This window comes from Notolepis coatsorum (assembly GCF_963971535.1).
Source record: "Notolepis coatsorum genome assembly, chromosome: 3".
Classification (NCBI taxonomy): Eukaryota; Metazoa; Chordata; class Actinopteri; order Aulopiformes; family Paralepididae; genus Notolepis; species Notolepis coatsorum.
Window position 1 is genome coordinate 70,761,692 of NC_140167.1, and position 14,377 is coordinate 70,776,068.

Genomic DNA, 14,377 nt, shown 5'->3' on the forward strand with positions numbered 1-14,377 from the left:
GTGCAGGTACATGAGTGAGAGGGGGGCTGGTACATGACTGAGATGGGGCTGTGGTACATGACTGAGATGGGGCTGTGGTACATGACTGAGATGGGGCTGTGGTACATGACTGAGATGGGGCTGTGGTACATGACTGAGATGGGGCTGTGGTACATGACAGAGGGGGCTGGTATACATGACTGAGAGGGGGCTGGTATACATGACTTGAGAGGAGGCTGGTACATGACTGAGAGGGGGCTGGCTGGTACATGACAGAGGGGGCTGGCTGGTACCATGTATTGTGCATCATTGTAGGTCAAACCATTAAAAAGTTCATTTCCACGGCAGCCATTTTGGATTTTGGTCTCTCACAAATTCCCCCCACCTTAACACTTTGAGTGCTGGGACACGTCTTTTCACGTCTTTGCTGGCCATGCTAAAGTTGCCGGGGGACGCTGTACAGCGTCCTTATATCAATATTTCAAAAATCTGCGATCGGATTCATATTCCCCCTCCGCTGGCCTGAGATCCACCAGCAGGACCCACTGAGCTCTCTGGCGGTTCAGGAGCGCCATCTGGTGGCCGATCGGCGCAATCGCCAAAACAGGATGTTGAATAGAGGTTGTCATGACGACCGTAGTACTTCCGGGCGCTCGCTATGGTTCATGGGACTCTGGCTCGTCACGCTACACGGTGATCGATTGGCAATAACTCGATAAACAACATGATTTGGACGTATATACCATTATACAAGCTGGAGATGGACCAGGTAAAAATATATCCCATAATGATAAAATTTCTACTCGACGATGATCGCCCAACGGCGCGCGGAGACTGGGGTGAGTTTCAGCGTGTAACGTTACCGTCTTAGATACTAACTGCTATTATCAACATTTGACCCACATTAGATGATTGGATTACCGCTGCCCACGGAATTATAAACGCCCCCTCGCCCATCCGGTCAACATCAGATGACGTGTAGTAACTTCTAGAAGTACGTCTAGTTGGAATTTTTTATATCGCGCTGATTGCCATCAAACTGTATTTCATCATCAATATAATGCATTTGGGGCTATATATCACGTTCTGGAGAAAGCTGCAGAAAGAGATGAAAACATACTTATACATTAGACCATACTTTACTATGAATATGTGAATGAAAAAGTTTAACGTTGCTACACAATGAACAATACATATAGGACTTTGAATGGGCCCTAATAATGGCAATGTAGCAATAGAATTTAAAAAGTTATAGCCCTGCAAAGAAGGGGACTTTCTCCATAGACAAATAGCGCTGGCAATCTATGGTATATCATGAATTTAACCTTAGGCAACCAAAGTGTTAAAAAAAAATAAAAAATACACCCTGGCTAAATTTGTTTATTAACCCTCCTAGATGACAAATCCATTGAGAAACAAAGTGCCATAGATGACTCAACTACTAGGTCCATATCGTATCATAATATTATTTAAAAAATCATTAGGATAAGGGTTCCCTTGATAAAGATGCATGAAAAGGCTGTATAATATACAACACCTGTAGCTCAACTGCAAAAACTGCTATTTTTTTATTTGATTAGATTTGTATTTGGAAATTAAAAACGCATCATAAAAACAAATTATCTTGACCAATTTGTATTCCTGAAGATATCACCTAAAAGCATTAATTAAAACACTTATTTCCAAGGTGGTCCTCGATGGAAGACATAAAAACACGGCACATACCTGTATAGCCTACTCGACTGCAAATTTTTGCTCAACTGCAAAAATGTATGCCTACTTATGTATTAGCCTACAGGGAAAAACACATTCACAACAGGCAGCAAAGTTTATTTTCAGCCAAGTATGGTAATAAGGTAACTATTAGGATATATATGATATGGATTACTTACTCTTATAACTTATTTGTGGTAGCTCTAGTCTCCATACAAATTGTTTTTGTGCTGTCCATTGATCATGCACCTTCACATGGTAGGCACATTAACTGTAGGTCAAACTCTCCAAACAAACAAGCACACCATTGATTTAATTGCCATATAAATCACATACAAAGATCTAACTATTACTCCTCTCTGAACATGAATATAAAACAAGAAGGTGATCTATCAACTTTGTAAACCTTATGCAATATTCATCATTGATATTTGAATACTTGAAATCTGTATGAACTGAGTAGTTACTTAGTATCAAATGAAATAGATGGAACAGCTCCATGCATTCATTGAATAAACAACTATTTGCTCATTACCAGTATGGTATTGTTTAAATTGTACAGCTTTTTGCACATCTTTGTCGGGGACCGCCAGGATTGTGTACTGTCGGTTGGTGTCCGACCGATTATGGTGGGCCGGTCTGGGCCAAAAATGCCAGGGCTGATTTTTTGTCCCAGTCCAGCCCTGATTTCAACCTCATTTGGGTGTAAGCCAACGCAAACATCTTATGGCCCTACATGGTCAGCAGCCCCAGGTGACATCACAACACATCTTATGGGCCTACAAGGTCAGCAGCCCCAGATTCCAGATGACATCAGATTCTGAGGTTCTCATTCATCCCCCTGTTGACATTTTTAACAGCCGAGTTGTTGAATTGACTCTTATTTATTTTCTTTCCTCCATCAGCTGATCATCTTCATGGCCTTGGCTAAGGGTACTTCCCGGATTCGCACAGGCCCAGTTACCCTACACACCCAGACAGCCATCCATGTAGCAGAGCAACTGACTCAGGTGGGTCCCAAATATTTCACCAAATACCAACATATGTTCATTGTGGCGCTAACTTGATAACAGCAACTAACTGAAGGGCTTGGCTTCAGCGTGCTTGGGTACATACGCACTTTGGCCACATATTGCGATTTGGAACGTAAACATTCAGGATGTGGGAACGTTATATTTTTTCATTCATACATTGTTGTGTTACTAGCGTCGAGAATATAAGTATGTTTTTAATCTTTTCTGCTGTAATTCCAAAAACAGTAGTTATAGGCCCTGAAGCATATATAGATTATCGATTGTCGTTTCTTTCCCATACACGCTATATTAAAAAATTCAAATGTACCGGTATATGATTGGTATACATTATGCTTCATGCGTGAAGGAAAGGGGGGGGGGGGGGGGGGGGTCGTTTATAATTTCTTGATCGTCAGTAACGGCTTTATTTACTATGGGTTGATATGTTGAGCAGATGGTTTGCAGTGAAATGAATAAACAATCGGGCTGAAAATAACGTTACTGTCCTCTTACCGTGCGCCGATGAGACTGGATGAGTTTGTATGGCGCAATAAACGCCGAAATCATATCGATTATTGCGTTATGGCAGCGATCCATATGCACTATAGTGTTTGTCTGGATCCACGTAACAAGATGTGACTGCCGGAGGAATTTCCTCGACGCACCGATCACACTAGGGCTGACCTTTCCATTTTTTTTTTGGAATTCGAAGCTTCGGGGCCGAGATTCAATTTTAATATATATATTATAATTTTATTTTTATGTTGTGGGACTTGTACAGCACTTTGTCAGTGCTGTAAAGTTGAAATCTTAGACAAACTAAACACTTTGCTTCCATGAAATATTGTAAGCCGTCATTTGAGGCTTTATAAAAGCAGCACAATGAACACAAATCTGTCAGTGCCGAGTCTGACCTCATCTTAAATAACAAACGGCATTGCTTGTTGTAATTAACACATTGGCGGCCATTTGGATGCGTCTAAAATCACTGTAGACGGCCAGCATATGTAAACAGACTTGCACAGTCTGTGGGGCTGTTTGTAGAGCTAAATCTATACTTTATAGTATTGCTATCTGTCCATTCTCATTGTCAATTGAGTCCATAAACCGTCCCTTCAAAATGGCTTAAAGAAATAATTTTTTCATCAATACGTTCTCATTTTATAGCGCCGTTGAATATAAGCGTTATACGGGATTTGGTCTAGTATATTTCCTGGAAGGCTGGATAAAGGGCTAATAGCTACTAACGTTATATCCAATGGCATTTCGGTTATACAGAAGCTACAGTTAAAACTCAAACTGCATATGATCGGTACGATCCTCAAGCATGAATGCATGGAAGGGGGGGGCGGGGGACGTCGTTTCTGATTATTGATTACCAGTGTTGGGCAAGTTACTTTAAAAAAGTAACTAGTTACAGTTACTAGTTACTTCTTCCAAAAAGTAACTAAATTACTTACTCGGTTACAAATTATAAAAGTAACTAGTTACTTCAGAAAGTAACTATTGCGTTACTTTCAAGATTTTTTTTTACATAAACAACATACACAAATCTAAACTATTTTAATGTTGCTGTGGGACAAAGTGAGACTAGCCTCCAATCAAATGCCATGTAGGCTATGTAGATATTATAATTACTATGTTTATATAGTGGATCATACAAATACAAACAGAATAGATGTTTTGGAACTTTTGATATGTATTGCCCCTCAACAGGCCACAACTGGGCAACATTAAATTATGCTTGTTAAGCACTATACCAAAAATAAATAACAAATATATACTGATTGGTTGAACATTTTAATTAACAGATTTCAGAATGGGTACAATACAGTACGGCTCAATACACACAATTGTTAACGGGATGCAGACCAGAGAGAGTTTCGTCTTGTTTACATCGGGGTCCCCCATTTTCAATTCATGACATTTATGACGAAAGTCTTTCTCTGGTCTGCATCCCCTTAACAATTGTATGTATTGAGCTGTACTGTACTGTACCCATTCTGCAATCTGTTAATAAACTTTTCAATCAATGACATACACAACATACAGATATAAGAATCTAATCGAATCATCTAAACTAATCTAATCATTACATTTAAGACATGCATGACGAGCACCTGAAGCCTGTGCTATTAAACCAGGAAGTGCAGCACTGTTGATAAGGCTGTCAGCACTGCAGTAGAGCCACTCAGTGCCCTGAGCTGCAAAGAGTGAACACAAAACGCTCATGGACCCGCGGTCTCATGTTGACTGAGTCGCTTGTGTTGTTCGTTGGATTCGTTTTTGAGCTCAAAACGTACACTACACGGACCGCGGTCTCATGCTGACTGATCAGTGATCGCTTGTCTTGTCGCGCTGTGTGTCAGACTCTGGATGCTTTAGACACCCGCCCACCTCCACCTCTGATTGGCTTACCATGACATTGTATTCAACCTCAGCCAATCATCAGCATGTATGCTTGGCTCGCGCACTGTCCACTAAACAAGGAAGAACATATTATTGCCTCTCGGCGCAGAGATCTGTCTGATGAAAGAAACAGGTTCATTCATAGTAACGCGCCGCATTTTTTTGTAGTAACGGTAACAACCTTATTAAGATTGGAAGAGTAATCCGTTAAATTACTCGTTACTGAAAAAACGAACGCCGTTAGTAACGAAGTTACTTATAGTGCCGTTATTCCCATCACTGTTGATTACCAATGACCGTGTTCGTCTCAGTGGCTACATACGCTGATCGGCTGGTTGAGTATCATAACAAGCCGGTTGGATCCCCCACACGATTTCCCAGTTACCGATCGCCATCTGGTAGATCGATATGTCCATTGGCTCATGATAAATTCCTTTACTGCATCGTGAAATCCGCGATCCAAAACGTATTCCGTGCAACAGGCAATAGCGATCTCTTCAGGTGAGTAGAAAACTACATTGGAAATCCAGAAAAAAAAGACAACTTCTGCCACAGGGAACACTGCATTATCGATACAGCGCCCCTAAGAGGATCTGGCCGGTAATGCACTTTTTCGAATTCAAAGAGTAGGGTACATCTGCAGTGCAGCTCGGCGACCTTGAATAGGTTATTAAAATGGAATAAAAGCCTAAACAACCTTGCCACGGAGATATCCGTGGTTGGTCCCTTAAGCATGGATTCGAAACACGGATGTATACGTGGCTCGTCCCGAATGTGTTAACAAAGAGGCGGAGTTGATTTTGCAAAAAAATTATTGTTTTAAATGCATATATATTTTTTTTTACATATCAAGTTTTATTTTCATATTCGAAGCCCATGCCCATCGAACGAAGCTTCGAAGTATTTAAGACAGCCCTAGATCACACCATCTGGTTTTGAGAGTAACTCGCCCGACCATCCACCAGGCGGCGGTATTGAGGCGTTGCAGTCTCATTCAGGTTCCCGCTGGAGCACCGGAGGTTGGCTGGATGAATTATGAATGCCATGGCGAAAAAAATTAATATTGATCTCAAAAACGATGTACAGCGTTGTTGGCGTCCAATGCATGGCGGGCAATAACGCTGTACAGCGTTTTTGGCGCTGGATGTGTTAAGCCCGATGGGTTTTTTTCTCCCCAAGAGTAAAGACCCTAACCCTGTCAAAACGGCAGTCAAAGTGACGCTATTAGAATTTCGAAATACAACACTACACAGCTCAAGCCAGCTCCTGTCAATCATATGACTTGTGGATTTACTTTTTTATTTATTTTAGTTTCCGGGATTATCTGCCACAAACCTGAACGTTATGCAGTTCGTTTCTCTACCTTTCTGTGAACGTCTAGCAAAAGACTGCATTGCAATCTGATGAGAAATGGCGGAGAAATTTATGTTAGTGTTGTATTCATTTATTAGTGTGGGTGGCCAGGTCACTTGCCACACTATAGTAATCTATAACCTTTATTATTATTCTTTATTCCGCCGATTTTGCCAACAAAACTCCTCCCTGAGCGTTTGCGCCCCATACACGTGAAGGGTATCAAAACGACTGGCTTGCTCCAACTCGAGTGTCTATTTCGGTCCCATTGGGAATGCATTGCGATTTAGAGTGGGGCAGCTGAAATAATTGTTTTACCATCACCTTGGGTAAATTGCGACAGTGATCTCAATTTTGGACGTAGATATAAAAACAACACATCAAAACGATGACACGGCTGTCCCCTCGCTCACAAAAGAAAAATAAATGGAATTGGACATTTCTATTTCAACTGATGACCATTTGTTAAGTTATCCTCTACATACAAATCAATGGCGTTGCACTCTAAGAAAAAGCAGATTTTTGAGCTTTTCCCCCCTTGTGTTATGATCGCCACCGGGGCCACAATTGTCGACGGAATGACACAATATCGCACACAACCCTTCACATAACCCTTCAAGTGCTCATCTGAAAGTGACAACGCTTCATCTCTTATCGTTTTCTTTTAATCATCGTGAGAATGAAGTCATGCATCTGCCCTCATTGAAATACAGTGAAAGTGCATAGTCATTGCTGATTGCATCACCCTAATCAGTGGTCAGCAGGTGTGTGTGTGGCTCATAGCTCAAAGGAAGCTGTCAATCAACTCAGTACAGCTGACCTGGCAATGACCTCTCATGGAGTTAACCCTTCATCGCCCCTCTGTGTAGCAGTACTGAATTGATTGACAGCGCCCTCTGTCTTGCGGGTTGTGTCATTGTACTCAGTAGGGATGTCCTCTTTCATTGGTCTATGTTGACCACTCCCCTGATCCTTAGACCACGCCCCCTTAGGCCACACCCCTTTGTGTATCTCTTGAACCGTTTGTCGTAGAGACTTGCGGGTTGTGCCATTGTACTCAGTACAATAGTGTGTGTAATAGTGTGCTAGTGTAATAGTGTGTAATAGTGTGCTAGTGTGTAATAGTGTATAATTGTGTAATAGTGTGTAATAGTGTGTAATAGTGTAATAGTGTGCTAGTGTAATGGTGTAATAGGTTGTCGTACAGACTTGCGGGTTGTGCCATTGTACTCAGTACAATAGTGTGTGTAATAGTGTGCTAGTGTAATAGTGTGTAATAGTGTGCTAGTGTGTAATAGTGTATAATTGTGTAAGTGTGTAATAGTGTGTAATAGTGTAATAGTGTGCTAGTGTAATGGTGTAATAGGTTGTCGTACAGACTTGCGGGTTGTGCCATTGTACTCGGTAGGGATGTCCTCTTTCATTGGTCTATGTTGACCATGCCCATAGTTTGGCTCCTCCCCCTTTTTGTATCTTTTGAACCGTTTGTCATAGAGACTCGCAAGAGATCCTCTCCCGTTGGCTGGCGGTGCACAGGCGTCACCCACACTTTCACAATTTCCCCTGCGTGGAATTGTCTAGTTTATTTTACATTTTATTTTGGATTTCATGGTGTTTTTGTTTTGTTCTTGATTTATTGTGATGTTTCTTCTTGACTTTGGACGCCGGAGCGATATGCGTGATGTGTTGTTAAAAGGCCACCGCTCTAAAGTATAGGAATACGTGGCGGTGTTTGCAGGGCTATAACTACATTCTATATTATAGCTATGGATACAATACTATGGCCCATTTGACATCATCTATCCATCGTTCAATATGAGAAAAAGAAATAATTTTTTCATCGATACATTCCCGTTTTATACCGTGGTGAATATGACTAAAGTTTTAGAATAATTCTGTCTAATCCCAGAAAACAACGCTATGCAGCAATACGTGCAATTCACTAAAAACGTTTCATTTCTCGCCTGTACACGGTACTATTTTGAAATCACATCTATATTATCGGTATTATGTTTCATCATTCATCAATGCATGAAAGCGTGGTGGGGGGGGTAGTTTTTTTTATGCTTTGATTGTCACCAACGGCACACGTGGAGTAACGTTACACACATATATTGTGATCGAAGTGAAATCATGGTTGGATCACAGCAGGATTGATACCATACCAGGGGTCGGCAACCTGCGGCCTCGAGGCCGCATGCGGCTCTTTAGCCAATCAGCTGCGGCTCCTCAATTTTTTTTTTTTTTTTTTACTTTTTTATTTTTTTTTCTTATTTTGGAGATCGATGTCATACTGTGACACTGAAATGAAAAAATATTTCATCAACTAAGATATTTAGTCAACAAAAGGCTTACCTGTATGCCTGATATGTGGTGTGAAATTTGCGAACAATGAAAAATTCACTTTTTATTTTATAAATGTTCCACAAATAAGGGAAGGACTCAAATATACCTGAATAGTTCAGGGTTTTATTTCAAAGTAGGTCTACAGTCACCAGTGTTTTGTCTCCTCTTCTGTGTTTTATTAAAAAATAGGTCTACACAGCCAGTATTTTTTCTCCTCTTCATAAGAGTTTGAGGTTTTCCTTTGTTATAACGGGTAAAAACGGCAATTAAAAAGTCAAAATTTTTCTTTTTGTTGCTTTATAATCCCATTAATGCAACAAACTGTGTGCTATAAGTATAAAGTATAATAAATCGCAAATTACTTTGGGTATGCAATTGTCAGGCGTTTTATGCTAAATGTGAGTTATGCTTGGGGATATATAAAACGTTATACACTGTTATCTTCATTTTAAGGGTAAATAGGTTGTGCGGCTCCCTGAGCATTTTATTTTGTGGGACGGGGGAAAAGTGGCTCTTTTGATAGTAAAGGTTGCTGACCCCTTACCTTCACTAGGATGTACCCCAAAAAGAATATTCCAATTATCTGATCACGAGTCCCAGTATTGGTGTCGATCGTGTCGCCAACATAATCCGCCACACATCATGGACCGGGAGCAATTCACGCTTCTCAATCCGATCCCCTTGCCCGACCAATAGAAATCCGACCGGAGAACTCTGATCGACCCACAGGCCAAGATATCATGTTTCAAAGGGTGCTCGATACTGCCACCTGGGTGGATGCAGCCGGTATTGCACATTGGCATTCTCAAAATGATTCCCCATGTTAACCCAGATCCGTGTAATGAATGGAATAAAAATATTGAATAAAAGAAATAACGATGAAAACCCAACTATACTCTGGTCTGGCGCTGAACGTTCGGCGAGTTAACCCGACTATCATCGGGTAAGTGTTAAAGAAGACGTGTCCGGCCCATGGGGACATTAACATGTGTTGTTGGTAAAACATGTAAATGACAAAAAACATGTGTTGTTGGGCCTTACAAATACATTTTACTTGCAGTAGATTTCATTCACGGTTTGTGAATCACGCCTGGTGATACTAAATCCAGATTGAACTCTGCCATTGGAAAGGGGAGATTTGGCCCGATCCATAGATGTGTACTTGGCTATAATACGGTCATTTATAGGCCTGATATTCTATATTCTATAATCATAGTTCAAATTGCATGTGTCCGGATGGCAGAGTTCAGTACGGCATCTACAAAACGTTCTGTTTAATCATCTTCCCTTTATTCATTTGCTTAGATTTTTTGTACATGTGATCTCAAGAAGGTGCTGAATGAGCTCAGTGGCTTTCTTTTTAGCATGGTGTTATTCACTGTCAAAGATGAAAAGGAAAAAATAAAAGAAAATTGATATTCTCCTTTGGTTCATTACAATTGACTCAAGCCTAGTAACGGACACAATATTTCTGACATTGGGAATACATTCCCTGAGATCCATAGATGTCCTTAGATACCAAGAACATGCAAATAGCCTTGTAGAAGTGGAGCAATCCTACATTTACTTAGGTACCGGTATGTATTTTTATGCGGATTTTCAGAAAATAGGGCTAGGGCTCGAGGTTAAGTGCATGGAAGTACATATTAATAAGTGCATGGGGATACTTTGTCTACTTTCTTGTTTCCAACTTAGGCTATTTGTTTATTTAAATACATAACCAACAACCAAGTAATAGAAACAAGGCTGAGAGGATGAAACTACTCTCTGGAAAGAAATAACGATGTAAAATATATATAAATATGCTGTGAAAAGAAAAAATAATAAAGAAAGATAAATTTTTTTTATTTTCTATATTTTCTCCCATCCCAATTTCGTATCATCCAATTCAACCCTCCCCTGTCATGAACGCTGTTTCTTGCCTCCCACAAGCCGGCTGCAATGTGGACTAAGTCATACATGGCACAAGTCCCCTCCGGTACTTGAGGTAACAGCAGTCGCATCTTTTCACCTGCGCAGCTCGATCTCTGTGTCGAGGAGTAACGCGTGGGAGGCTCACGCTGCCCCAGACACTTCCTGACTACTGCGCAGGCGCACCAACCGACCTGTAGGAGTCGCTGTCCACAGCGCCCGATCCCCACCCTTCAGTTTCCCTCCCCGTAATACGGCCAATGTGTATTACTGTGGACGACCAGCTAAACAGAAAGCAAATGTGGAGCGCTGGGCTCGAACAGGCGAGCCCAGCGTCTCCAGATTTCGTGGCGATCGCCTTGCCTACTACGCCACGTAGCCGCCCAAAGAAAGATAAAATTATAAACAAAACAGTCTTGTCCGAAAAGTAATATGAAGAAGCAATATGCTTATCAGGTCCTACCCCTTATTGCAATTAACCCTTAAAAGAAATTCAAGTTAAGTGTTACATTTTCTGCAAACAAATCACTTGACAATCAGTCCATTGATCAAGTTCATATATTATCATTCCTGTTAATAAATAATGTTATTTTTAGGGCTGACCTTTGAATTTCTTTTTGGAATTCGAAGCTTCGGGCCGAGATTCGATTTTAATTCGAAGCTTCGAGATAAAAAATTATAAATAAATATATGTATATATATATTTTTTTATGTTGGACTTGTACAGCACTTTGTTCAACTTTGTCAGTGCTGTAAAGTTTAAACCTTTTTAAATCTTAGACAAACTAAACACTTAGCTTTCATGGAATATTGTAAGCCGTCATTTGAGGCTTTATAAAAGCAGCACAATGAACACAAATCTATCGGTGCCGAGTCCGACCTTATCTTAAATAACAAAACAGCATTGCTTATTCCAATTAACAAAGAGAGGCAGAGTTGATTTTGCAAAAATAATATATATATATAATATATATATTTTCATATTCGAAGCCCATGCCCATCGAACGAAGCTTCAAAGTATTTAAGACAGCCCTAGTTATTTTACAGTCAATAAGCTACTGTCCATCCAGTGTCTTTAGACTATAGGTAAATAATTTCAACAACTCCATTAATGGCTGTGCAAAGCTTGATGTGGGCTTGCTAACTGCAGACAAATTACCAGAGCTTGCTAATGTTATATTCACATTAATGTTACAATATGAATATGATACCAAATTACTAAAATGTTTGTGCTGTCAATAGATTAAACTAAATTAACTAATTAATCTCACAATTTTCTGTAATTAACACTTTGGCTGCCATGGGTTAAATTAATGATATACCATAGATTGCCAGCGCTATTTGTCTATGGAGAAAGTCCCCTTCTTTGCAGGGCTATAACTTTTTAAATTCTATTGCTACATTGCCATTATTAGGGCCCATTCAAAGTCCTATATGTATTGTTCATTGTGTAGCAACGTTAAACTTTTTCATTCACATATTCATAGTAAAGTATGGTCTAATGTATAAGTATGTTTTCATCTCTTTCTGCAACTTTCTCCAGAACGTGATATATAGCCCCAAATGCATTATATTGATGATGAAATACAGTTTGATGGCAATCAGCGCGATATAAAAAATTCCAACTAGACGTACTTCTAGAAGTTACTACACGTCATCTGATGTTGACCGGATGGGCGAGGGGGCGTTTATAATTCCGTGGGCAGCGTTATACCAATCATCTAATGTGGGTCAAATGTTGATAAAAGCAGTTAGTATCGAAGATGGTAACGTTACACGCTGAAACTCACCCCAGTCTCCGCGCGCCGTTGGGCGATCATCGTCGAGTAGAAATTTTATCATTATGGGATATATTATTACCCGGTCCATCTCCAGCTTGTATAATGGTATATACGTCCAAATCATGTTGTTTATCGAGTTATTGGCAATCGATCGCTATGTAGAGTGACGAGCTAGAATGCCGGAACCTATCCCGAGTGGCCGGAAGCAATACGGACATCTAGCACAACCTCCACTGTGCTTCCTGTTAAGCGGTTGCGCGATCGGCCACCAGATGGCGCTCCTGAACCGCCAGAGAGCTCAGTGGGTCCTGCTGGTGGTTCTCAGGCCAGCGGAGGGACATTATGGATCAGATCGCAGATTTTTGAAATATTGATATAAAGACGACGTACAGCGTCCCCCGGCAACTTTAGCATCGCCAGCAAAGACGTTGTAAATCGTTTTTAGGCAGTCAAAGTGTTAATCTAGATTAAAAATAGCATTTCTCTACTTAAGACCGAAGCTTGTAACAGATATTTACTTGAGTAAAATCATGGAATTAATGTAAAATCAACACAAAGTATATTTAGATTCAAAGACTGTTTTAATAGCTTTCTTTGAATACAGTTTCTCTCCTGTGAAATACAAATGTTCAACAAAACCATCAACATTGACTCAGCTAGACCTCTTTCTTATATCCGCAGCGCTAAAATTGAAGATTTTTCACTCCATTAGGGCTGCAACTAATGACTATTTTGGTAGTCGACTAATCTGTCTTATTTTTTCGATTAGTTGACTAATCGAAAAACAATTATATTAAAAAAAAATGTAAAAATATATATATATATATTTTTTTTTTTTTTTTTATTTTAGTCACTACCTATCTTTGTGAAAGTGGCTTCTCAGCTCTGGTCCAGCTGAAGACAGAGCAGAGGAACAGATTGGACATTGAGCATGACCTCAGAGTTGCTTTGAGACTCTTGTCAGGACCAAACAACATCCCCAGTTATCCCATTAGTTCCCCCAAACTTACTGTCGGTCTGTTATGTTAAGCTAAGAAGTCTTCAGCTGGCTGGACCAGAGCTGAGAAGCCACTAATCGACGCAACAATATCTCGTCGACGATTTTTCATAATCGACATTATGTCGACTAATCGTTGCAGCCCTACACTCCATAGATTAATCTAGATTAATTTATTTGAATGCTTTAAATAATTTAAATTAATCTCAAATTAAAGCATTAATTTTGACAGGCCTAAACATTTTGCATCTTTGCAAACATCTTTCTTGCATTGACATTTCACATGGGTACCAGGAGATCTCGTGGCTGGCGTCAACAATAAACGTCACAGACCTGGTGCATTGTGGGTTTGTGTACTTGGGCCAAATACTGCCCCAGAGCTTGTCTCGGCACTCTGCACTTTTGATTATTGGAGAAATGGGATACACTAGGCACATGGTCGCCAACTTCCCAAGCATGCAACGTCTTAACTTAACATGACCTGACCCCCTTCTACACATGCGCCATCCAGTGGTTTCTGCCTCGGAGTCCTTAGTTACCATGGCAACCACTCACTGTGCGATTCCCATCGTTATTAATTTAAACACCTCTCTCTAGATATATATATCTATCTAGAGAGCGATTGAATGTTGCTAATGTTTTGAAAACGTGTATATATATTATGGTTAAAACTTCCATTTGGAAAAGTCTTTGATAGACAGACAAACATGTCAAGATAATTAAGGGGTACAGCTAATGTTGCTTAGCCTTTCTTTTTCTATTTTCTTTTCATGAAACATAAAAAACATACTACAACCATGACATCAACAACGCAACAAAAACATTTTTAAACCATAAAATAAATGTGGTGTGGCCCAGCAGACATGCCACGGGAC

At 40.2% G+C, this 14,377-nt stretch overlaps 1 protein-coding gene across 1 annotated transcript in view; it reads left to right on the forward strand.

The window, feature by feature from the left end:
* The window catches only part of rtca (RNA 3'-terminal phosphate cyclase), a 49,620-nt gene that overhangs the window by 32,153 nt on the left and 3,090 nt on the right, over positions 1-14,377 (forward strand). The window contains exon 10 of the mRNA XM_084310315.1: positions 2,598-2,702. Coding sequence (XP_084166441.1) covers positions 2,598-2,702 — 105 coding nt within the window. The remainder of the gene's footprint in view (positions 1-2,597; positions 2,703-14,377) is intronic.